Source organism: Neopelma chrysocephalum, unplaced genomic scaffold (assembly GCF_003984885.1).
Source record: "Neopelma chrysocephalum unplaced genomic scaffold, ASM398488v2 Primary Assembly neopelma1_147, whole genome shotgun sequence".
Lineage (NCBI taxonomy): Eukaryota > Metazoa > Chordata > Aves > Passeriformes > Pipridae > Neopelma > Neopelma chrysocephalum.
Window position 1 is genome coordinate 1,536,076 of NW_020897809.1, and position 23,903 is coordinate 1,559,978.

The following is a 23,903-nucleotide window of genomic DNA, read 5'->3' on the forward strand; positions in this document are numbered from 1 at the left end:
GGACGTAGCAGATCTCCTTCCTGTAGAAAAATGCTATTTTGGTACCATCTCCCCAAGGTGGGGAGGGTTGGCAGAGATGTGCAAAGACTCTCAGAAACATCTTGAATGGCCTTGAAGAGCCAGGTGGAGACAAACTGCTACTGCGCAGCCTCTGGGGACTGCGGGAGCTGATGAGCCCGGTGGGAAGGACCTGCGGTGTGTCCGTGGGACAGTAACACGTCAGGGCCCTGGGAGGAGTGGCAGGAGGTGCAGGTCCGAGTGGCACAAGGTCACGGTGCTGCTGGCCAAGCAGTGGGCAAGGCGGGCAGTGACCTGGTCCCCTAACCCTCATGTTTTGGGTGCTGGGCCACACGAAAGCTTTGCAAACAGGAGTGACCATGCTGTCCCTGGGTTCCCGCTGCCGTGGTGTGTTCCCCCAAAGGTTACCTCCAACCAGAGGTGCATTGTGGGTAATGAGATGCAAATTGATACCAAGACAATAAGACTGTCTTGTGAGCCCTTCGACGGGGGCCAGTGTTTAAAAGTCAGCCTGATTGCCTCGCTGGCAATTTGCATAGCATTAACCAGAGAGATTTTCTTTTTAAACCTGAACTTTTTTTTTTTTTCCTAGAGGTCACCTCAAAGTAATTACAGCTCTGGCATCGCTTCATGAAAGAGAGCTCTGTGGTTGTGGTGGCAGGATTGGAGTGTGAGGAGATTTGACATGGGGAGACCTGTCCATGGGAACCTGGGTGGGTTTTAGTGTGTGCACTGAGATGGTTCAGTAGGAGAGACCTGCAGGGTGCATGTGTGTGCTGAGCACCGTGTCTGCCATGGGAGAGAGCAGCAGCAGCAGGGCTCGAGTCCCAGCACATCAAAGGGATTGATCCCCTCTGTTATTATCTCCAGCGCAGACACAACCTCCTCCTGGGTCCCTCCTGCTTTGCTGGGCTGGAAGGAGGAGGGATGACCCCACTGCCCACTTGGGATGCTGTGATGAAGCAGTTTAGGAAAGCCAAGCCCTGGGGTGTTTGCACCTTCTCCGTGCTTTAGTTCGAGCAGGGATTTCAAGGTTTTTTTCTTTGAAGTCAGTGTAAAAGTAACTGAGGACCTCAGCCAAGGAGTTCTACAGGAGAGGTGGTGTCAGGCTGCAGCAGGCTTGGTGTTGTGGCTGCTCTGCTCTGACCTGGGCCATTTGCTTTGACAGTTGAATTCCTTGGATTCTAACTGGGCAGGTGTCCCTTAATCTTGCAGCTGGACAAGATGATTACCACAGATCACATCCACCTGAACTATTCTGTTGTACTCTACTCTGTTCTGGTTTTTAGCCAGTTGACAGCTTAGCGTAGATCTTTGCTAACCCATTTGGTTTGACCAGGTGAGGAGTGGTGCTTTCACTGGCAGCTCTGCCAGCACTCCTGAGGAACAGCCTGGAGCAGTGAACAGCTTGGAGGGAGATGGGGCTGCCCTCTCTTCCCCAGCAAAGTGGCTGCCCAGCCTGTGAGCAGGCACGAGGCTCTCCTGAGGCTCAGCCAAGCTGCTGCAAATGCACGGTCAGCCAGTGCTCTGAAGGAGCTCCTCTTGTTATCAAGGTTTTCTTCAAGACAGGAAGCACATCCTCCGTGCTCAGCGACCCTGGGTGGACATGGGCTGGCCATTCCAGATGGTGTCTGTCTGCTGGGATGTTCAGTGGGCAGGGTTTGCCACCGGCTGTGCCGCAGTGTGAGCAGTCCCTGCAAGGCAGCACATCCCTGCCGTGGGAGGCAAGGAGTTGGTGCGGTGATGGGTTTGAAGAGCCAGCTGGACAATTTTATCACCATTAATATCATTTGTAGTTATGCAGGCGGTGGCTATGATACAAATAATTAAATCTCATGCTTCACAGCATCAGCTGATCACTTGCTGCAGTCAGGAGTGAATCTCCTACGCAGAGCACACGCGGCCGATTAACTCTGTTAGAGGGGTTGGTTTAGATCTCCTTCCTCTGGCTTGTTCCTCAGTTTCCTTCTGGCTGCAGCTGTGAGGCTCAGCACCAGGACATCCCTTTCTCCTTCACAAGAGCACTGTTGTTGTAGGATGCTGGAAATGCTCAAAGGAAATGACATCCCTGCTCCCACTGCCTGGTCTGCAGGCAAATCTGTCTGCTGGGGACATCCTCTGCTCCTGCACAGGGGTTTCAGGCCACATGCTCGTTTGCCTCCCACCTTCTGGCAGTGCTCAGATCGTGAATCCCTGGGATCTTTCTCTCTGGGCTGCCACAAAGCACCCATCGTCTCCTGCCAAGCTGGTGTGTGGCCATGACTTCATCTCATAAAGTTCTTCAGCCTCCTCCTCCTTGCCTAGAGAGGCTCCATCTTCCAGGCTGAAGCCAGCTGAATACGCATACATCTTCTCCTTCGTCTGTGGCATCCTTTTACCTTGATTTTTAGTGGATTATCAGAGATGTTTGGCCCAAGAACAGAGTTCCCAACACTCCTCTGGGTTCATCAGCAGCTCTGGCACCCATGTCTTCTCCATTCCCCAAGCAGCCCCTTTCCAGGACAACATCCTGGCCAAGCCTGGAAGGATGATCAGCAGTATTGACCAATGCTGGCTTAGCAGGTCACTGTAGCACTGCCCTTCCTAGCTGGGAACAGCAGAGCTGCTGCTGTGACTCTGTGCCTCCTCAAGGGAATCAGGGTGGGAAAACTGCGCAGAGAATATTTTTATATTTTTCCTTCTTTTTTTTTTCTCTCTTTCCCTCTTTTTTACATTCCTAAAGATTGAGTATAATCAGAGCTAATCAGAAAATTATGAGCTGTCTGATTGCTGATTAGATTCCTAATGTTAATATAGTCAAGAAGCCTCTCTTACTGTTGTATTTTAAGAGAAGTGTAAAAATAACATCTTGGAAGGAGCAAGCCAGAGCTGCTGGAGCAGCAGGGAACCCAGTGCTGGCAAAGGAGAGCAGGGTTTCACCGCTGGCAAGAATTGAGGCCAGCAGAGCAGGAAGGGACAGGACCTACCCAAACTGTAATCAGATGTGTTGGCTTCGAGGGGGCTGCAGAGCCTGAGAGGAAGAGCATAAAATGAGCCCTTCCCACAAGTTAGTCCTTGTGCAGAGCCAGGCCTGGGAGTTTTTCTGCTGTGCTCTGGAAGAAGGCATGCAGCTTGTTTACTCGTTTTCCTTCCCCACTAAGAGAATTTCCACAGATAATTTAGTTCATGCATCTCCCAGCACCATGGCCCGCTTCACCTGCTGCTGCAGGCAAGGGGCATCCTTGGGTGATGAGGAAAGGGAGTCTGGGATGTGCCCAGCACCACTGAGTGAGACCTGCAAAGACTTGCTGCTGGTGGTGGAACAGCCCTTACCCAAAAGGCCGGGGTGAGATACCCTCTGGTGTGCTGATGAGCACAGAAAGGATGCTCCCATGGATGCTGGTGGGAGCTGAGGGAAACCCTTGTCTGCTTATGCTTGGCTGAGCCACTGCAAAAATCTTGAGAGCCTTCCAGAAGCAGAAATGGAGGGAGACACTGCGTGGTGACGGTACGAGGGGTTGAGGATTTGCCCTTTTTCCCTGTTTAAGCGCTGAGGATCAATCCAGAGAGCGCTCAGCACGGGGCTGGTGCCTCGAGTGGTGCAAGGAAGCTGCCAAGCCTTTCCACAACTTTCCTCCGCGGTCCCTGCCGGCACCGGCACGGCGATAACTCCGGGGCTGAATGGCAGGTATTATGTTGTGGCACACTAATGTTCCCGTTAATAAGCTCCTCGCCATTCACCGTGTGTTTTACTTTGATACATCCCGACGGCAGCGCTGTATAATGGACTAGATACTGTAATTGTCCCCCATTGTCACCACTTAATAACTTGGTACGATGTTATCGCAGTCATTCGCAATTTTTTTTGCAAACTTTGATGGATAATATTTTGTTCTTAGTGAATTAAAAAAATGAGGAAATGGTGAAAAGAGGCCGAAGTTAGACAGAAGTCTGCTCTAATTGCAGATTGGGCTTAATAATACAAATGTCCATAGCGGCATCCGGGCTGCTTTTGTCTCTGGGAATAGTCCGCTGGGCCAGCCAGGAAGGAGCTGCTATTAAATACCATTTATTCTTTAAAACATCTTGATCAGCAGGAATTGGCACTGTGCTTGGGGAATTTATTTTGCTTTGCTTGCTTTTGACAAGCCCAAGCTCAGAAAAAGCAGATGGGATTCGCGTTCATTTCCACGGGCAGGGATAAGGGGTGATATCCATGGGGTGATGTTCATGGGGTAGGTGCAAGAGCCATGGAAATGCCATCATGGTGAACAAGAGAGTGCAAATGTTGGTTGTTCTGCTGTGCATGGCTCAGGCATGCCAACAGCCTCAACATCTGCCTAAATATTTGGGGAGAACTTTGGGCCCAAGGTTGAGCAACTGCAGGTAGAAGAGCTTTGCTGGAGCCTGGACAAGCATCTTCTCCACATTTGAGCTCACTGGCTGCCTCTCCAGGTTAGATGGGCAACATCTCACCAAATATTTGTGGCTCTCAAGCATTTGTCAGCATCTCCAAATGCTCATGGTTCCTGACTCCGTGTCTGCCAGGAGAAGGAAAAGTCCAGAAGAGATTAAACCCTGAATGCAATGAAAAGCAAGACAGGGAGGTGGATACGGGGCTGGAGTGCCCTGGGTGGGAGGCAGGGGAGGGCTCCCCAGCATCCACGAGGCAGCAGGTAGGGACCTAAATGAGTTTTTCCCTGTAACACATGTCCTGACCTTTTTTTAAAAATGAAATCTATTTTATTAATTTTTTCTTTTTATCAAATCTGTCCATGAAACATTAAAGATATGACTGTGGAAAAGGTCAAGAAATGTGTAGTTGTTGAAAACTTGTTCCAGTTGATGGCTTTTCCCTTAGGGAAGCTCTTCCACGCTTTCTCCTCCCCCGCCTCAGTCTTTAAAACAAAAAGTGTCAAGTTACCTTGAATTTTGGGTTTAAGGGAAACAGCAAAACCTGTTCCTGGAGCGGGACAGAGGGAAGGGCACTGCAGGCTCCCAGCAGTGATGCTGCCCTTGAGGAGCTGCTGTGGCAGCCCAGGGAAAACCTGAGCTGGAAAGGATTTCTCCCCACAAACACAGACCCCAAGGAAGGGCTGTGGGGTCTCCAGCCACGTGAAGGGAGAGGCTCCTCAGGGGGCTGGTTCTGCAGTGAGGACATAGACAGAATTAATAAAGACAAAGCCCAGGAATGGGTATAGTGGTAAGTTGTTCTGGTTTCAGGACATGTGCTTTGAGTCCCTCTCCTTGACTTGGGTGGCTATTTGCTGTGACAATGGAAGGCAATCACACTTGCTGAAGGAGAGGGAGGGGAGCTGAGCTGTTTCTAGAGGGGCTTTATTATCACCAATGCTTTCTGGGCATCACATCTGCCAGGCAGAAGCCGTGCCCAGATTTGCAGCAGGCAAGGGGAGTGCTCTCCTTGCAAAAGGACTAAGAGAAGGAAAGAAAAAAGAAAGAAATTAAGATGATAACGGAGTCAGGAGTGGATCTGTATTGAAGCTCATCAGGACAATTATATTACAGGAACAGCAGGAGTCTGTAAACCAGGAAATAGAGGAACGTGGGGTGAAGCAGAGTGGACACATCTGCCAGGAGTTGGGCTGGATGCTGAGACACAAGGGTGGGCATCAGACCCCCTTGCATTCATGGTGATTGTTTGCTGCTCTTTGCTTCCTTCTTTTATTGTAACACCGAGGAAGCTGGGCCATGAATTGGTCTTGCTGGCTGTAAAGATGCACAGTTGAAAGATGCTTAAATTTTAGGCTTCAGAAAGGAGAAAATAGGTGAATGGGGGTCAAAAGCAAAGGAACAAACATTCCAGTCCCTCAGCACAGCCTGGATTTGTCATGTGGTCCCTAAGGATCAGCACAGGGGTAGGGGATGAGGGGAAATACTGTGTGAGGATTTGGGGCTTTGAACAAGGAGGCAGAGGAGTGGGAGTCGCAGAGGGATGGAAATGGGTCCCAGCAGCCTGCAGGCTGGACGAGTGCTGGGGTCACTGTGAGCTGTCACATTGGAAAGAGCCTTTTGGTGACCCCCTGAGCTTGCTCGCTTCCACCTCCCTGAAGCTTCCCCACCCCACCACGTGCTGTGGGGGATTCTTTGCTGTTTTTCTGAAAGTTTGGGCAACGCTGGTTCTAACTATGGTGCTTGTTTTTAGAGCAAAACACCACTGAAAAGTCCTTTACTTGACTTTTTGCACTGCGGTTGCTTTTCTTTGGTGTTTTAAACTGACAGTGTAAACTGCTCTGTTGTCGTGACGGGGGCCTGAGTTGCTGCCCCTGTGTCTGACCTCTCTCAGGCTGTGGGAGGGTGGCTGGTGGCACTGGGGGACATGACAAAGATGCCACGTGTGTCCCCAAAGGGTTTCAAGTGGGGAAGTTTTTGAGGGCTCCCAAGAGGGGCTCACTGGGGTCGTGGGGTGGTGATATTTTGGGGCATTCCTGGGGGAATATCTGCACGCTACAAATCTTCCTTGGCATAAAACCTCCGTGACGGCGGAGCTCCGGCTGTGCCGTGGTGGTGCCGCATGGAAATCCCCGCGCGGCAGCAGATCATAAACGAGGTGCTTTTTAAAGCTCGCACATCACAGCGCAGCAAGAGGTGATGCCTTAAAATAAATCGATTGCAAGTGGTTTCCTGTACAAACTTTCAACAGCCTCCACTTGAATGAAAGGCAGAGAGCTAAAGGGGAGGATTTCAAAGGCACGAAAGGCCTCATCCTCACGGAGCAGGGAGGTGGGGGCCCGCCGGGATGCGGGCTGCATTTTGGGTTTTCAGGGATGCCCTCATGCATTTTATGGGAGTTTCTCTGTTGCTGGCACCATGCAGAGCACCACAGGGAAGGGGGAGCCACTCCTTGAACTTCTTCTCATCTTCACATGGGACTTATTTCTCCAAAATAAGGGAGGATAACGATAAGGAAGGATTTATTTTTTTTCTTTGAAGACTCTGGCTGCTAAGACCTGGCCAGGCAAATTCCTCCTCCTCCTTCCCAAGTGAGAAGCTGTATCGCTTCCTTTTTTTTTTTTTCTCTATTTTGAAAAAACCCTTTTCCTCCGAGCTCTAAGTAAAATTGATTTTTAAGTGAAACTATCTCTTATAATTGCTGCTGAAACGCCTTGTGGTTATTGTAATGGATTTTGAACTGTGACAAGTCCTTCCTGATGATCCTAACAGGAGCTCCACAGGTTATTTGAGGGCGGTTTAGAGAGCACCGCTGGATTGAAAGTTTGGAGTTTACCTAGGAGGAGATGGGGCTGGAGCAGCGGGCTGAGTTGCTCACTAAGGTGCTTGCTGACCCTCTCAACACTGCAGAGGCTGAGCCTGCCCTGGGAGCTCGTGCCATAAGGTGCCATCTCCCAAAACTCTCAGTGGGAGCAATGTCCATCCAGTCTGCCAAGCCCACTGCTCACCCATTCCATGGGAGCCACAGCACACTGGTACAGGGGAAAAAGGAGATGGAAGAAGCCCAGGGCAGCACCATCTCCTCCTCCCCAGCTTGGTGAATCGCCTGCTGCCACATTTCCCCAGGTCTGACCTTCCAGCAAATGCATCTTGACCTGAATTATTTCTGGTCATCTGAAACCTTATTGTGCAGCAAGCAGCTGCTTGTCACCCAGCAGGAGAGAGTCCCCAAGCCCTTCCAGAGCTCTGGCAGACCCGCTGTGCTGTGCCAAGATGCCCTGTTTGTGCTCAGTAGCTCGCCCGCCCTGTCCCTGCCGTGCCGCTGTCTCCGAGCACACGGCAGGACCCCAGTTTAGCTGTCCCCAAGGCAGCTGAGGACAAGAGCCATGGGTAGTGGCGCTTGCCAGGCTTTCAGCTTTGGTGTGTGTGCCTGGCAGCCTGCCCAGGGCAGCTTGGACTGGGGTGGGCAGCCCTGACTCTGCTGGGACACAGTCTGTCCCAGCCACAACTGAAGAACAACACTGGAGCCGTGCTTCTCAGGTGGTTTGTATTCATCAGCCCTCTGGGATGCTGCTGACATGCCCCAGCCCTTCAGCATCTCCCTGGAGGCAGCTGTGGGTATTCCAGCTTTGTCCCAAGAGAGACTTTCTTCCTTGCAGGCCAGGAACAGACTGGGCTTTCTGCACTCTGCTTGTTTTGTGAGCTGATGCTTCAGAAGGGCTGTGAAATGAGCACAACTGGCAGCACATGGAGAACCATGCTGCTACAGGGCAGCTGAGTGCTCCTGCTTGGCTCTTCCTCTGGATGAATATTGGGATCTTGGAGAAGAGATCCCTGCTACATCTCCATTAACTACAGAAGATGCAGAAGGCTGCCATGACTGCAAAATAGTGTGGCAAAGGGGATGGAGGAAAGTGGGTTTTCTCAGTTCCTGAGCAGAGGAGGCAAGTGTGCCTGGTTTGGCCTCCCAAGGGACCGCCTGCATCCCAAAGCTGGGCAGAAGCACATTCCAGCAGGACTTGAGCATGATGGCATTTAGCAGTACGGTTTAAAGTCACCTCTAATGAGGTAACGAAGTTTGCTGCCAGACATCCAGGGTGAAAAGCAGGAGGATGCGGGAAGCGGTGATGGCAGTGTGGATGGACACTCCTTCTGCAGGGCAAGAGGATGGTGAGAGAAGCCAAGCCTGCCTGTGCCTGGCCCCTTCTCTCCAATCCTGCATCCCACAGCTCTGTCTCACTGCTGGAGGAGGTAGGGACAGATCCTGGACCCTGGTGCTTGCCCTTCCTCTCCCAGGAGGGATGGGGCAGTGGTTATTTGGCATTGTATTGGTGAAAACAGGAGCTGAGCAGGGTCTGAGCAGCTGAGCTGAGGTGTTGCTGTTGTTGGTCCCTAGGGGCAGGTGTCCCCATGGGTTTACAGGGCACAGTGCCCCTACCCTCCTCCTCCCCTCCTGGGGACCAGCTGGGACAATGGGGAGCACGGGCAGCTCCTTTGCTTGTGATTTTGGAAAGCAAGTGTCCATCCTCATGGAGGGCAGGAGAAGGGTGACAGAGAGAGGCTTTTCTCCAAGGGGAGAAGAGCTGAAGAGAGCGCCAGGCACAGCTCGTGCCGCAGGATGCCTGGTTCTCTGCACTGTCCTTTTGCCCTTGGTGCTTTGCTGTTTGTGAGAAGTTAAGCTCTTCTGGAGGCCTGAGTGGTATTTTGGGGTAGGGGAAACACCCTGAGAAGCAGTGCTATCCCTTTCCTCCTCCCATCTGCAGACAGATGGGTATCTCTCCTCTTGGGATGTTTCACTCCTCCCCTCCCTTGTGATTGTTGTGATGGTGATGATGTTTTTTATTGGTAAAAATTGTGGCCCTGGAGAAGAAGGAGCAGGGAGAGATGCTGGTGGGGGAACAAGAGCCACATGCTGCTGGCCTGCAGAGCCATGAGTTACTGACCTGGTCAGTAAAATGATGGAAGTTGTGGCTCTGGAGCTCATCCCAGGCCCCCATGGCCGGGTGCTGGCTGTGCCACTGCCCTGTGTGGGGTCTGAAGCAGCTTTGGCTCTGGTTTAGCTCCAGGTTTGCACTTGTGACCCTCACTGCTGGCAGGGCTGGCTCTGCAGAGGTGTCCCCTCTCACTGCCCTGCCAGACCTCAGCAGTGAGCACCAGCTGGTGCAGCACCAGGACCTGGAAGCCCTTGGAGGATTTACCACCTGCTCTTTGCTAGTCACTGGGGCTTTATTTGCCCTCCCACGAGCAGGAGAATATTAGCAGCCAGTGCTGGCTCCAGCTCCATCCTCCCTCATGCACAGACTGGATCCAGGCGCAAGAGGAGGAGAGATGGGCTCTATCTACCCCTTTCCTTCTGCACAGCCAAGGGAATTATTGACAAATAAGTTAGTGCTTTGAAAGAAAAACGCCGCAGCATATTTGAAGCTGCCTCCTTGATCAATACTCAGCCGTGGCGGAGCCTGCTGCCGACTGGATTTTGGATGAGGGCTGCAGGGGTAATAAGAGCCCTGGGATCAACTGTCTCGGAGATTATTACAGGATGAGATGCTTCGCTGCTTTACAGTGTTTACTCAAGATTTATATTCCCTATGTGTATATAAGGGGCTTGTTGTCTTTTGTCGCCGGTTGATCATTTTTTGATGGTGGTGTGTGTGCTGTTGGTAGAGTCTGCTTAGGGGTGGGTCTGTGAATGGGGAGAGGATGGGCTGGGGATGAGAGAGGGAGCTGAGGTGGAGGGACCTTGGAGCTGGTGGCAGGAGGTGGGACCATGAGAAGGAGTCCTGTGCCCTGATGCACGCAGGCAGAAAGGATGGAAGCATGTGAAACACATGGCATGGGCTTTCCCCTCTCTGGATGCTCTGCAGTGACAGATGTGATTTCAGGGTGCCCCATCCATGGAGGAGGGGTTGGTGCCGAAGAGAGGGCTTCTGCCACCCTCATTCCTTCATTGTGGAGGAGGAAGAGCTGCAAAACCAACTCCTGGGGGATGTTCCAGCCTGGGGCTTGGGTTTCTTGGCTTTGTCGCCTGTGTTTGGTTCTTACCTTCTTGCCTTAACTTTAACTAGCATTTCCTACTGTGGGAGGAGGGCTGGATGGTCTGATGCTCGTGGCACTCTCCTGGTAGCACAGGGCTGTTTGAATCTCCAGCCAAGATCTCCCTTCCAGCTGTGTGCTCAGGTGTGAGAGGTTAACACACTTCACAGCCTTGGGGAAGGCACTGAGATGAGGGTGATAACAGCCTCACTGAGGGAGTTAAATGGAGGCTTAACAGGAGCAGCTCTCCCTCAGAGCAAATATCCCTGGGCACACACGGCTGTTGTGTGATGGGCCATTGCTGGGCCCTTCCATACCAGCTGCAGGGAGAAGCTGGGAACACCATTCCAGGCTCCCTGGGGAGCATCCTCCAGCATCGACATAGGCATGGGGGTCCTGTGGGGAGTCTTGGGACACAGGGGTGGCATTGCCACCATTACACAGGGCTGCTCAGTCTCCTCTTGCAGAGTGTTTGCTGTAATCCCGTTTTATAAATCCAACCTTGGCCTTTGGCCTCCCTGTGCTGCTCTGGGCTCTGCTCTGCTGCCTCCCAAGTTAAACCCACTGATCTGACTGAGGCGGGAGCAGCCAGGGCAGGCTTACTGCCTTGGGGGGGCTGTGTGGAGAGATTTAGCAAATCATTGGACCAGTTTCCCTTGGAAAGACTGTGCAAAAATATTGGAGCAATGCAGGTGTGATGGGGGAGAAGGGGTGGCAAGGAGGAGGTGGGCATTACCCTGAGTGCTTGCTATATCAGGGACAATCCCCCTGTGTGCTGGCCCCTCGAGCAGTGGGGATACCAACAGCAGGGGTGGTCCCCTCTGACTAGAGAGGAGGTTGTGGTCCCTGCCTGTGCCAACCCCAGTGCTTTTCCCATGTCACACTCCCGGCAGCTTTAGGGCGTCAGACCAACTGCCCGCAAAAGGTGCTGCTGTGGTGAGTGCCTGTGGGTGAGCTGTGCTCAGGGAGGGGTGAGTGAGCTTGTGGATGATCAGGCTGAGAAGTGAGGTCATTGCAAAGCAGCAGCCGTGTGTCTGGAGGTGCCATCCTCTGGCACAGAAGGTCACCCACCTCATCGGCCCCTTCCTTTCCTGCGCAGCTTTCGGTAGGGAGGGCACACGCTCTGCTGTGCCACCTTTGCTGCCACCTGCCCATCTTGAGTCCATGGCATCCCTGAGGCTCCTTAATCCCAGGCAAAGCAGTGTGCTGAGCAGGGAGCTCCTGATGGATCTGCCTGGGTGAGCAGTGAGGCAGAGAGGAGCACCACACAGAATACAAACGAGGCCGGGGCACGATAAAGCCCGCGCAGCACCTTCCCCCTCACAGACCCCGCCGTAGAGATCTCCAGACACCAATCCCTTGCAAATCTCCTGCTGGCCTTTCATGACCTTCAGAGTCGTTTCAATTCAGTGTTTTCAGCCTCTAAATCTCCTGTCCTTAGCCCTGGGTGACTTCTGGGGAAAGAACTGTGCTCTTTAAAGTGCCAGGGCAGTCCCTGCACCACAGCCTGCTGGAAATTTGCAATATTTCACACCCATGCTTTACTTTTGGTAATTCCTTGAATTTTTCTTGCTGTTGGAACCGCACAATTGATGACCCCAGGTCTGAAGCCCTGGGAGGTTTTGGTGGCTGCCATGTACTCCAGTGGGCTCTCTGGTGCACTGCCTGCATCCGGAGCATCTCACAGTCCCTGCACGCACCACACCTTGAGCTGGACTGATTGATCTGTAACACTTGAAAAATAATGGTTTAATCATTATTAAGGATTAGAAATAATCCTTGAGCTGTATTGATCACAATAACATTATTCACGATGAACTCATTTGGCATTAATGCGGACGTCCTGCGGCAGCGCATGGCTCCAGGCAGACCCCTCGCCTTCCCTGGGGACATGTCAGGGGGGTTTGTGGGATCAGCAACATCTTCCCTGCCCTAACACACAGCTCCAGGCCCTGCTGTCCTAAACAGTCACCTCAGGGACCCCATCCTTGATGGCAGTTTTGGAAAGTCCTGAATCCAGCGATCACCCATCCCATTTGTGTCAGCAGCCTGTCTCTGAGCAGAGACTGGATGGGCTTCCCTCTAGCACCAGCCAGGGATGTGATAGGATGGGACTGCTCCCAAGGGAGCCCCCACCATGGCATCGCTGCAGGCCTGTTCCCGCACATGGATGGAGGTGGGCAGAGGATCCCCTGCCACAGAGGAGGGATGGTTGGTTTCCCACTTGGTCCCTCTCTCCTCCCAGTCACCATCTTAGTCTCGGGATCAAAACGTGTTTATCAAGGAAAATGATGCAGAAGCAACAGTGGGGAGGCTCTGGAGGTGCTTCTCCTGGGTTGGGTGTCCAGTGACAGCCGGGAGCCAGCACAGAACACTGCTGTGACTGTGCCATCCTGCCATGGGCTCCCCCATCCCTGCAACGTGCTGTTTATCAAACAAGAACATCTGGATTTCTTTCTTTTTTTTTTTTTAAACCAAAGTCGCTTCTGGATTGACTTTGACAAATTGACATTTTCCAGAGGAAAAATATCTTCTGTGGAAGTGTCGTTCCTGGGCGTAGCCTTCCCTTCCTGCACCATTTGCAGCCCTCCAGGCACCTCGCGCAAGGCAATGAATAGTTAAAGATGTCCATAAATCTTACCCCAGCCCATAATAAACAAACACATTCTTATCAAGTATAGAAAAATGCATATTTCATCACCACTGCCTTAAACGCAACTCAGAATAAATGCTTGTCTTTAATCAGCCATCTCAATATATAAACAGAGCACAAAAGCTTGGGGGGATGAGGAGCAGAATTGGGCCACAGCTTTTCTAGGCAGCTCCAAGGGGGCAGGGATGTGGCTGTGCAGGTGAGACCCTGCAAAACTGCCCTGAAAATTCCCATCACTTGGCTTTTCTGTCTGGCCATGTGTTGTCTCCCATTCCCTTCTCTCCACCGCCGGAGCCGTAAGGATTTTGCTTCAACGTTCAGCTGATAGCTGATCTTTCCCCTTGGATGCTGGCCACTGAAAGCAAGCACTTTGATTTGGAAATCAAGATTAGGAGAAAGAGAAAAGATTAAACAGGAAAGTTTCGACCAGTGCGTGCCAAGATTATGCAGTGATGGATTTGTGTTTCCCTGCATCTGATAAGAACAAGCTGCATTCTCAGGCTGGGGAGGGGCAGATCTGTGATGTCTTTCAGCACTCATCACCTTACTTCTGAGTGCCTGAGCTTTGCCATGCTCACAGAAATACAGCATCCACTGCTGTGGCCCTGCTCCAGCCACACTGCCAGGGGTGGGGCTGCCACTGTCCTGCAGGGAACAGGGGACATGTGAAGGGACTTTCTTTTCCCTGAGCATCCATTTGGAAGGACTGAGGCGTTTTGCATCCCCATGTGCTGATGGGAGCACTGGAGGAACTGGTGACAATGGGAACAGTGTCTGTGACATGTGTGGCTGTGCCCAGGGCTCATAGGTGTGTGTGTGTGTGTGCTCTTCTAGCCAGACACTCTTCAGGCCCTGAGGAAATAAATTCCCAGGGATGTAGCTGGACTTCACTGCTGCCCCCGTGGGCTCCCACCAGCATGCCACATTCCCAATGAGCAAAGGAGTGCTATATCATCCTGGGATTTGTGGTTCACTGCGTGGGAGTTGTGTGTGCAGTAGCACTGGGAATCATATGTGCATTTGTGAAACTCTGTGGTGCTGCCCAGGTGATGATTTGGGGTTGTTGTTTGGCCCAAGATGTCACCCCATTGTCAGTGCTCCTTCCTCTCCTCCAAGCCAGTTCAGTGCCTGGAAACAGCCAGAGCTCACCTCTCTCCCCATGCTCTAGCTGCCAGCATCCCTTGCATCAAGGCTGCCCTGGTGCTGAGCATTGCCCCATCCTGCTCCTGGCGAGTCCTGCTTCCTCTGGCTACCCCAGTGTGGGCACGGGCATGTGAAGGGATTAATCTGGGTGGGCAGCACTGTGCACCTCTGGGCCGCAGCGCTGGGGCACTTGGAGAGGGTTTTGAAGCATTTTTGAAGGCTCTGCACAGAGCTGGGAGCCATCAGCACAGGGTTCAGCCCTTGCCCTGTGCAATGAGAACCTGCCCTGCTCTGGTGGGATGCCAACAGCCACCAAACTGGTTGTATTCGAGTGGCAGTGATTCCTCTGGAGATACTGGCTAGCTTCAGAGAAGGAGAGAGCAAGCAGGGAAAAATTGGGCTCCCTGTGCCTCGGACACCCATCTTCAGGGTGCTGCCTGTGATCCCTCCTCCTGCCCTCTTGCCTGTGTGGCAAGGGGGTGGCAGGGTCCTGTGGGATCCGCCAAACAGGGATGCTAGGTGTCGGGGTGGCACCCATGGTTCTAGGTTGATGTGGGCAATACCTGGATCCTCTTGCTTTCCCTGGACTCATTTTTTCTCTCCCGTTTGCTTTGCAGAGACTTGCCAATGCGGCGGAGAAATTCCAGAAGGCTCACCACTGGCAGGACAACATCCGGGTAAGGCTCCCATGCGCGCCCCAGCTGCTCTCACCCCTTCCCTCCTGGATGCTGAGCTCCTCGGGGATGACCCCTGGCACCAGAGTCATTGTCCCATCCCTCCTTTCCCCCATTCCTGTCCCCCTCCTGAGTCACCGCTGGCCGTGTTCACTCGGCACGTGGGTGGCCCCGGCCCCGCCGCCTGCCACCACTAATGAGAGCAAATGAAGCGATTTTGAGCTCGTTTCCAGCCTCGCCTCTGCCTGCACATGCCGTGAGGAGAAGGCAGGAGGTGAAGGTCGAAGGGACAGCTCACTGCTGAGGGTGTGGGGGCTGGGGAGACTTTTACTTCCCCTCATCTCCGGCAGCCAGTGGGTTTGGTGCCGAGAGGGGTTTCACGTGGGGCGGTGGCAGCAGTGGCTCACCCGTGGCACATGCTGGCAGTTGCAGTGGGGGCTGTTTCTGGGGTAAGGAGCAATCTGGGCTGGGAGAGGGAAGACGCGGGTTTAATGATTGCATTTGACTTTGTAATTCTGGCGGTGATGGCACTCAGCGGGAACCTGAAGGATTCTGTCTGGAAATGCTCTCAAATTATAACCATAACACAAAAGGAAGGAAAGATTGTTTTTCTCCCAGTGCAAACGGAGTCTGCAATAAAAAAATACTCCTGAGCCACCCAGCCCCTTCCTCTGGGTTGGGCCAGATCCTGTCTGGCCCCTGTAGTCACTGAGGGGACAGCCTGGTGACGGCCCTGCTGCCAGGCCGTGCTGGTGTGTTTTGGGCGGGTCTGTCTGAGCTGATGCCACTCATGCAGACCCTTCCCTCCTGCCACAGATGATTGTCACCAGGATTTCATGTGGAGAAAAAGAGGCAGGAGGAGCAGAAGAGAAAGCAAGGGCTTGAAAGCCTACTTGGCTTTCATTTGCCATGTGGCCAGTGTGGGATGGACACTTGTGGCTGTTTCTGTGTCCCATGGGCACCTGAGGAGAAGGCTGAGCTCACAGGGGCCTTCCTGTCATTAGCAGTCATTAGCAGCAGCAGCCTCGCTAAGGAGAGGTGAGGTGTCCCCGCTGGCACTCCTGACCAGCAGACAGTTGTCATTGACACCATCAGTCACTGAGACCTTTCTGCACGAGAGCGCTGCCGAATTACTGTCGCCTCTTCCCAGGAGGCTGGTGAAGGGGAGGTTAAGAGGATATTGAGGCTGATGCCAGTGCCAGTGCAAGGACCTTGACGGTGGACTCAGGGCTCCTGGGGAAAGCTGAGAGCAGTGCCAGGGGAGCTGCAGGCATCTCCCATGGGCTGCCGTCTCCATCCCTAATGTTGGCCTAATCTTGAGTGTCCTCCAGGGTCAGGAGCCCCAGGGCAGCTCATCTCTGAGCAGCACCTGAAGCTTGGCCATGGGCACCCCAGGGACATCGTGGTGGCCCTGTGCATCCTGTGCTGGGCTGGCATCCAGGGGTGGCTGCCTTGTGACTGGGGCGTGGGCAGGGCGGGCAGAGCTGGCACGAGGTCACTGCATTTTCAGGGTATCTGTTTATCCCCTGGTCCATAGGGATGGGCTTCTGCTGCACAGGCCCTCTATAGCCCCAGAGAGCTCCTTCTCCGTCCAGACTTGGCTGCCTTCTGCTGCCAGGGGAATTACAGTCAGGATACAAAACATGTTAGGAAAGGCTGTAGCGCTGGGGAGCTCTTGGCTCATTTTGCCATTCACGGCACAAACCTTTCAGAAATCCACTTCCATAGAAAAAAAATATTTTTAATAGCACTGTTTGCAACCACTTAATCAAGGTAATTAGGAGCGAGTCACCCAGAAACAATGTGCAGCGATGCGTCACCACAGAGCCTGACGCAGCTTTATCAGGACAGCCCAGGCCTGGCTGGGACACTTGATGGACTGGTCCAGCTCTGTGCACAGCTCCCAGGGTGCTGGGCATCAGCCCTGCCTGCCTCGGCCCTGCCTGCACCAGCCCTGGCTTCCTGACAGAGCACAGGGATGGAAATGCTGTGCACATGTGTCTCACTGCTGGAGTTGGACCTCCTTTTTCCGTCCTTCATCCATGAAATGTCCGGGCACGGTCAGACCTGTGTGCCAGCACCGCTGACACCGGCCCTGCAGCTGCTCCCAGCTTGTTGCTGGGGCTGGCACAGGCAGCGGGCAGGGAAGGCGGCAGCACAGCATCCCCAGCTCCTCCTCTCCTCCCTTCCCACCGAGCAGCTCGTTCCTTCTGGCTGCAGCTCTCCCCTCCTCTCCCAGCGTGTCGCGTCCTAACCCCACGCCAGAGTCGATGACAGATTGCGGCGAGCATGGTTATTTTTGTGTTTCCATCCAAAGGCGCCGGCAGATGCTGAGTGTTTGCGCTGCATTAGTGCTAATGGCAGCCCCATTAAACCTCACTGCAGATGGGTTGCTATGGAAGGCCGGGGGAAAATGAAACAGGAGCAGGAGCCTGAGCGGCTGGGAGGCTGCTGCCAGCAATCGCTCACGATCCATCTCTACCGGGAAAGTTTCTTTTTCCTCGCTGAGTTTTGGTGTTCCCAGCCACACACCAGCCATACTGGCCTTTCTGAAGGGGTTGAGTTCAGTGCCACACCTCAGGGGCTTTGCAAAGTGCCTCCCTGGTAACAAAACTGTCCCCTCATCCTGTCCTGCCTCATCCCTGTTCCTTGTCCTCATCCGCTCACAGGACCTCCATGTCACCTGGCCATGTCAAGCCAGGGTTGTGTCCCCGCCTGTCCTCAGATCTCCTCTGGACACCAGAACACTTCTCTTGGCCAAATGTAGCCTTGGCCCCAGGGTCACCTGTAGAGTGGCACCTGGGGCACCCCTCGCATGTTCCCTCTAGCTCATTTCACCCCAGGGCTGGGTGGCAGCTCAGGGTGGCACAGTGGGCAGGGATGGGGGCAGCAGGGCAAGCTGTGGTGCGGAGCTGTTGTACCACCTTTGATGATTTGGAGTGGGGAGAGGCCTGCCTACACAGTGAGGGTCTCTCTGTTCACCTGTCAGATAAGGCTGGTGGAGTATTGGAAAGGCAAGAGCTGGGTCCCATTGAGCCCTTGGGGAGGACTCCCACCACGGGGCACTGTAACTGCCTGGCACTGGTACAGTAGGAGACCACAGAACACTCCCAGTTTGCAGTGGCCTGGCCAGCCAGTTTTCCCAGTGAGAATCTTCTAGCCTACAGGCTTGCATCCAGAGGTCTGCTGGGACAGGCTGGCTCCACTCTGTGCAGAGCCATGAGGGTCTGTCCCTTAAGGCACATCATGGCTGTCTCCCTGCTCTGGATGTCTCCAGTTCTGTCCCCTGGCCATGGCAGTGGTGCTGAGCCCCCCATGCACACCACCCCCAGCAGCAAACAGAGGTGCTGGAAGTGCAGCCCACACCACAGAGCTGTTTTCCAAGTTTCCATGCTCTGTTTTCCACCCTGCTTGGGCAAGAGACCTTCAAAATGTACCTGTAAAAACACTGGGAGATCATGTTGAGTTTTTTGCTGACGTTCTTTGCATCCATCCTCACTGACAAGCTCCCTGTCAGCCATCCCAGCCAGCTCCATGTTCTCTCAGCTCCACTCTGCTTGCATGCTCTGCTCTGCTCCCAGGTTTTCCAGACCTTCAGCCCCATCCCAGCAGCATCAGCAGGGTCTCAGCTGCCCTGCGCTCCCAAAGCGTGTGGAAGTGGGGGCCGTGCTGACCCAGGGGACGCTGCTGAAGGTGCAGATCTGCGCCACCAGCCACAAAATGCATCCCAGGGCATTGTCATCGCTGCCTGTCAGTCTGCTGGGGCTGCCGGAGCTTTTTGTGCCTTTAAGGGACACTGACGCTGCAGAGATCCATCCCTCCATTTATGTGCGCTTGGCAGGATTATATAAATTGCTTTTAAAAGTTGACTTCTTTATAAGCCATTTTCTGCTTCATAAAATGTTTATTACTGTTGTTTTTCTCCCAGTCTTCTTCTTCACTGCATTTTCCATCACTATACTGGGAGACTCCCCTCTTCCTCTACCTGCTACCCCCCTGCCTCCCACCTCTCCTCACCTTTCAGGTGCTGGAAAGGGCCATTTGAAGGGTCAGAGCCCAGCAGGCCCTTTCTCCCTGGAAAAGAAAAATAGCCATATGTGGAGCTGTGGATGTAGGAGGTGCTGGGGACAGGATTTAACCACTGGGTGTGACACGGGTGGTTTTGGGGTGTGGTGGCATTCACGGAGTGGGCAGAGGGTTCACAGGTTCCGGGCAGCCCCACACCACTGCCTCCATCCATAACCCCCCGCCTGCAAGCACGCAAGAAATAACAAAGCCCAGATAATTTCAAGCTCCATTAGAAACGAAACTCCAGGGAAAAGGGGATCGCTGTTTGCTAAATGGGGATGGACAGGAGGAATAACAGAGATTGCGCTCCTGACCGCCCAGGAAAGGTGAGGGATAAAGCAGGGGGATGTGGCAGCGTGGCTGGGTGCCCATCCATGGCCATGCAGCCCTGGGTGAAGCATCCCTCCAGGTCCAGGATTTGCCAACTGGCTGCTGCATCCGGCAGTGCCGCGGTGCGTGTCTGTGCCGTGCTGTGCCACGCGTGGGCTCCAGCAGCTGTTCCCGTGGGTTGGCCACGGCGATGCAGGCAGGGCTCTGTGTTCAAAGCAGCATCAGAAGGGCGAACACCAGCTCCTTATCCCCCTTTCATTTTTCTCCTCCTTTAATTACAGATCCTACTTATCGGCTGAGAACAGAAAGATTGTCGCCGTAACCTTGCACTTGCCCTTGTAGAAGGTTTACCTAAAAAGTTAGAAAATAAAATCAAATACTCTAATTTGCAGTCGTCTTGCCATTTCAAACCCAGTTTTCATTACAGCCCAGAAAGTGCATTGAAGCTGTGTTTATAACCCCCTTTTAGATAACAAATCACATTTTCTTTTGGCTGGCGAGTGTGTAGAATTGATATTTTTTTTTTTCAGTTTAATGGGTTTGTGTGTTCAGGAATGATCTCCATCAACTGAGAGTCTTTATTGTGTTTGATATAATGTCAGCTTTCATTACGCTCGGAGAATTACTGTGCTATAGCACCAACCTTGCTGCTGTAGAGCTGGTCTGGCCGAAAAGCAGAACAAGAAAATCATTCACAAAAAGCCTGTGGTGGTGCTGTCCCCTCTTAAAAACCAAGGATGAGGCTTGAGGGGCTCTCTGAGGGGGCTCTCTTTAGGGGGCTGGAGGACCCTTGGCAGCCCCATGGCTGCAGTGGTTTTGTGTAGGGGTTGCTGGCTTTCCTCCCATCCCATCCCATCCCTAGAAGGGCAGGGGGTCTCCAACACCCACCAGTTCTATGTGTGCTGGCATCCCTGTGCACCTAGATGCAGCAGAGGGAAGAGGCAGCCCCAGAGGAGCAGGAGCGGACAGGAGGTGCCATGTAAAGAAGAATAGCTGGCGAGGTGTGATCAGATAAAACATCTTCTCGGGGAGATGAAAAAACTGTTGACAGGTCACTTAAATATTTCCCCAGCTCTGTCAGAGAGGCAGAAGGAGGAAATTGCTTTTAAAAAAAAAAAGATGCCAAGGCAGATTATGATGACTGTTTCCACCTGTCCTGGGTAATGCATAAGGCCTCCGATGGTGGATGGGATGCAGGGAATTTGCAGGGTGAGGGCTGCAGGAGGGGCATGGTCCCCACCAGACTACTCTTGGGTCCATCTGACACCCTATGGTGGCTGAGGCTAGCCATGAATATTTTCCTCTTCTGGGGACTGGGGAAGGATTCCTCATGGTCCATATGGACAAGGATAGCTGTAGCCCAGTGGAAATGAGGGTTCAGCCCCTACCAGCCGCAGGCGTGGATGTGAATGCAGGTAGGAAGTTCTCCCAGGAATTCATCCAGTCCCTTTGGGAGCCTGTTTATGGCTGTGGCCCTCACACACTCCATGGCAGGTGTAGCAGGATCTCTTTCTTTACCTTGTGCCCCAGCCAAGAGGCTGCTGTGCCTATGGCAGGGCTGGGACACCTCGGGCCAAGCACTCACCTGGTTGAGACCTCCAGCCCCCTCTGGCAGCTGGGGCACAGTGGCCAGCACAGACCAGTCCCAAGGGACAGTCCGTCCTGCTCCTTCCAATGTGGGAGGGCTTGGCAGGGCGGTGCTGTGGGGGGAACACACTGTGTCCCTGCTCATCTCCCCCATCCATAATCCAGATGTGAGGCTGCAGTTGCTCCGGTGTGGTGGGAGCCCTGTGACACACTGCAGGATGGCTTCCGTATGAAAGGTGCATCTACAAGTAAAAGCTGTTGCTCTTTCTGTGTGCTTAATGGTTCAGGGACATGAAGATGTCCCTAAATATTCACTGTCCACTATAAGTGCTGACGGCAGAGGAAAGGTGGGCTCATGAGCAGAGCCACTAGTGCTGTGTGGTCACATCAGCTCCTCCTTGCTCTCCCCACCCGCTGACTTGCCCACAGGTCTGAGCAGGCACAGCTCTGGTCGCCTGGCTTGTCTCCACACTGGCATGCTGTGCTTTGGGATGCTGGTCCTGCCACCAGCCCCATCCAGTGGCTGAAAACAGGCAGGTGCCAGCTTGGGATCCAGCTTGTCTGCCCCAAAGCCCTCCGAGTTCCTCCTAACTGCCTGAAGGCAAACTGCTACAGGATTTGGCTCTTCCAGAGCCAATTAAATCTTGAAAGAGATTTCCTGACCACAGGGGTCACCCATGCCCCCCAGAGAAATGAAACTCACTGGCAGAGGGTGGGATGGACCAAAATCAATGCGATGCAGCAGGATCTACCTGCAAAACTGCCCCAAGGAGCTGCAGTGTCCCAGGGCATGAGGTCAGCGGGGTGACCTTACAAGATCACAGTGAGTGATCCTGAGGGAGACAATAGATCCTACAGATCCTCTGGAGAAGGATTAGCCAACTCGGGTGATCTTACAGGAAAGCTCTATAGGAGAGAGCAAGTCGTGGCCCCTCTGCAGTGTCCCTGCCTGCTGCTTGCTCCAGCTGGACGGGCTGGAGCAGGGAGCTGATGTGTCACCAACAGCTCCTTCTGAGGTTCTTTTGGGGCAGTGGCAGCTCTGTGTGATATGGTTTGATTACCACCTCATTAGACTGCTGACTTGGAGGTTTGGGCCAGCACCCCTCCATCCTGACATCTCCAGGCTGCAGCGAGATAGCAGAGCACTGACCTTTCGAGTGTTATTTTTAGTTGCTGTAATTGTTTTAGGCAAAAAAAAAGACCTATTTGAATGCTTGGAGAGGGCTGTGGGGGGGTGGCAGGGAGAAATGCCTCTCACCACCCACCTGGGACCCCCCAGTGCCAGTCCTTGTCCTGGGCTTTGTCTCAAACCTGGTCCACTGGTGCGTGGCAAGGGAGCACCGGTGCCCAAAGCAGGGTTCCCCCTTGTGCTGCTGGCAAGGCTCCAGCTTGCAGCTCTCCAGAAGCCCACAGCCTGGTTTTGTTAATCAGCTTTTTGCTTGACATTTTGGTGTAGAATCAGTGATATGTGGAGCACAGGACTGTTAGGGAGGGCTCAAGGGGGTCAAGCAGGACCCAGGGTCCCCAAGGAGACTTGGGCACGCAGTGTCCCTAGAACCACATCCTGGAGGTCCCACTTGGCCGTGGGCTGCCCAGTGACACTGAACCACGAGGGTTTGGTGCAGGCATGCAGGTTCCTTGGTGGCTTTGCTGGAGAAGCCTGGACAGTGGCTTCAGGGACATTTGCAGATTGGTCTGTGATTGCACTGAACTCCCAGAGTCTTGCACTGAGGGTTTAAGAGCTGAAATAACCCTGCACTTACCCAGCAGCGACACAGCCGTGCAGTGCCATTGTGCAGGGGCCATTTGGCAATTAGGGTGCAAGAAAATGGGCAGTGGTTAACATATGATGGAGGAGCAGCTACTCATCTGCCTCCCCTGCAACAGGAACTGGCAAGTGCTTCCTGCAGGCTCATTTGCAAGAGACAGGGACAATATTTTGCCCTGAAATCCCTCGACAACTTCACCCTCTTGTTTTCTTTATTGGTATTTATTCTGAAAGGCTCTAGAAATATCAGCGCTATTTACACAGAGCTGGTGCTGAGTTTAATGTGGAGCAGACGAGGAGGAGGAGAGGATTATGTGAAGAAGGTGAATGTGGTTTAAAAAACAAATATTAGGGAGAGGAAATTGTAGGACCCCTTGTTGCCTCTTGGGAGACCCATGTCATCCCTTTAGAGCATCTCTGAGGGCTCTGTCCCTCCTTTCTGGAATAAATTCCCAGGGGTTCCACCAGCCTCCAGGTGGCAAGGACACAAATGCCCTGCCAGCTCCCGTGGGCTCCCTTGGACCCCATGAACCACCCTCAGCGTCAGCAGGGTTGTGGCAAGGATTATGGAAACGCATCAGGGAACGTCACAGGGCCAGCTGTCCCACACGTGCCATCTTGCACGTGGAAACCTCAGCTACAGTGTGGAGCAGGGCTGAGATCTCACCCGGCTGCTCCTGGGATCCTCAGGGCTTGAAAGAGTGCAAGGCAAGGACCTGGGGAAATCGGTGGGAGGGAGGTCTGCTCCCTGTGCCATGCCATGTCATGCCATGCCATGGGAGTGCCGGAGTAGGTGAAAGCAGGATCGGGGCCGGCTCTCCTCCCCGAGCATCACCCCGCGCCCTCCCGTCCAGTGCGGGAGCGGGGCCACCGCGGGTGGGAGGGGAATCGAGCTTTGCCGAGGAGCCAATGGAAGATAAAATGAATAACAAAGCACCTTCTGGATGGCTGTTGTTAGTCACACTCACTCCTGATTAAAGATCATTAAACATGAAATTAGCTCGTTTGTGTTACGGGTCTCCCGGGGGTTCCTTTAATTAGGAAGTGCAGATGGCCGCGGACCCGGGGAGAGGCAGTGCCGGCGAGGGGCAGGGGCGTGCGTGGGGCCAGGAGCAGAGCAGAGAGGGCATCGGAAGAGAAATTAATTTTTTTTCCCTTTTCTTGTTGTTGTAAACCCCTCAGCATTTCACAACAAATCACAGATAATTAATAAGTGCGTTCCCTTAATGACTGGGCTTTT

At 53.4% G+C, this 23,903-nt stretch overlaps 1 protein-coding gene across 2 annotated transcripts in view; it reads left to right on the top strand.

The window, feature by feature from the left end:
* The window catches only part of CACNA2D2 (calcium voltage-gated channel auxiliary subunit alpha2delta 2), a 238,634-nt gene that overhangs the window by 180,099 nt on the left and 34,632 nt on the right, over positions 1-23,903 (top strand). For both annotated transcript variants that reach the window (XM_027701077.1, XM_027701076.1), the window contains one exon: positions 14,854-14,913. In XM_027701077.1, the coding sequence (XP_027556878.1) occupies positions 14,854-14,913 (60 nt within the window). The remainder of the gene's footprint in view (positions 1-14,853; positions 14,914-23,903) is intronic.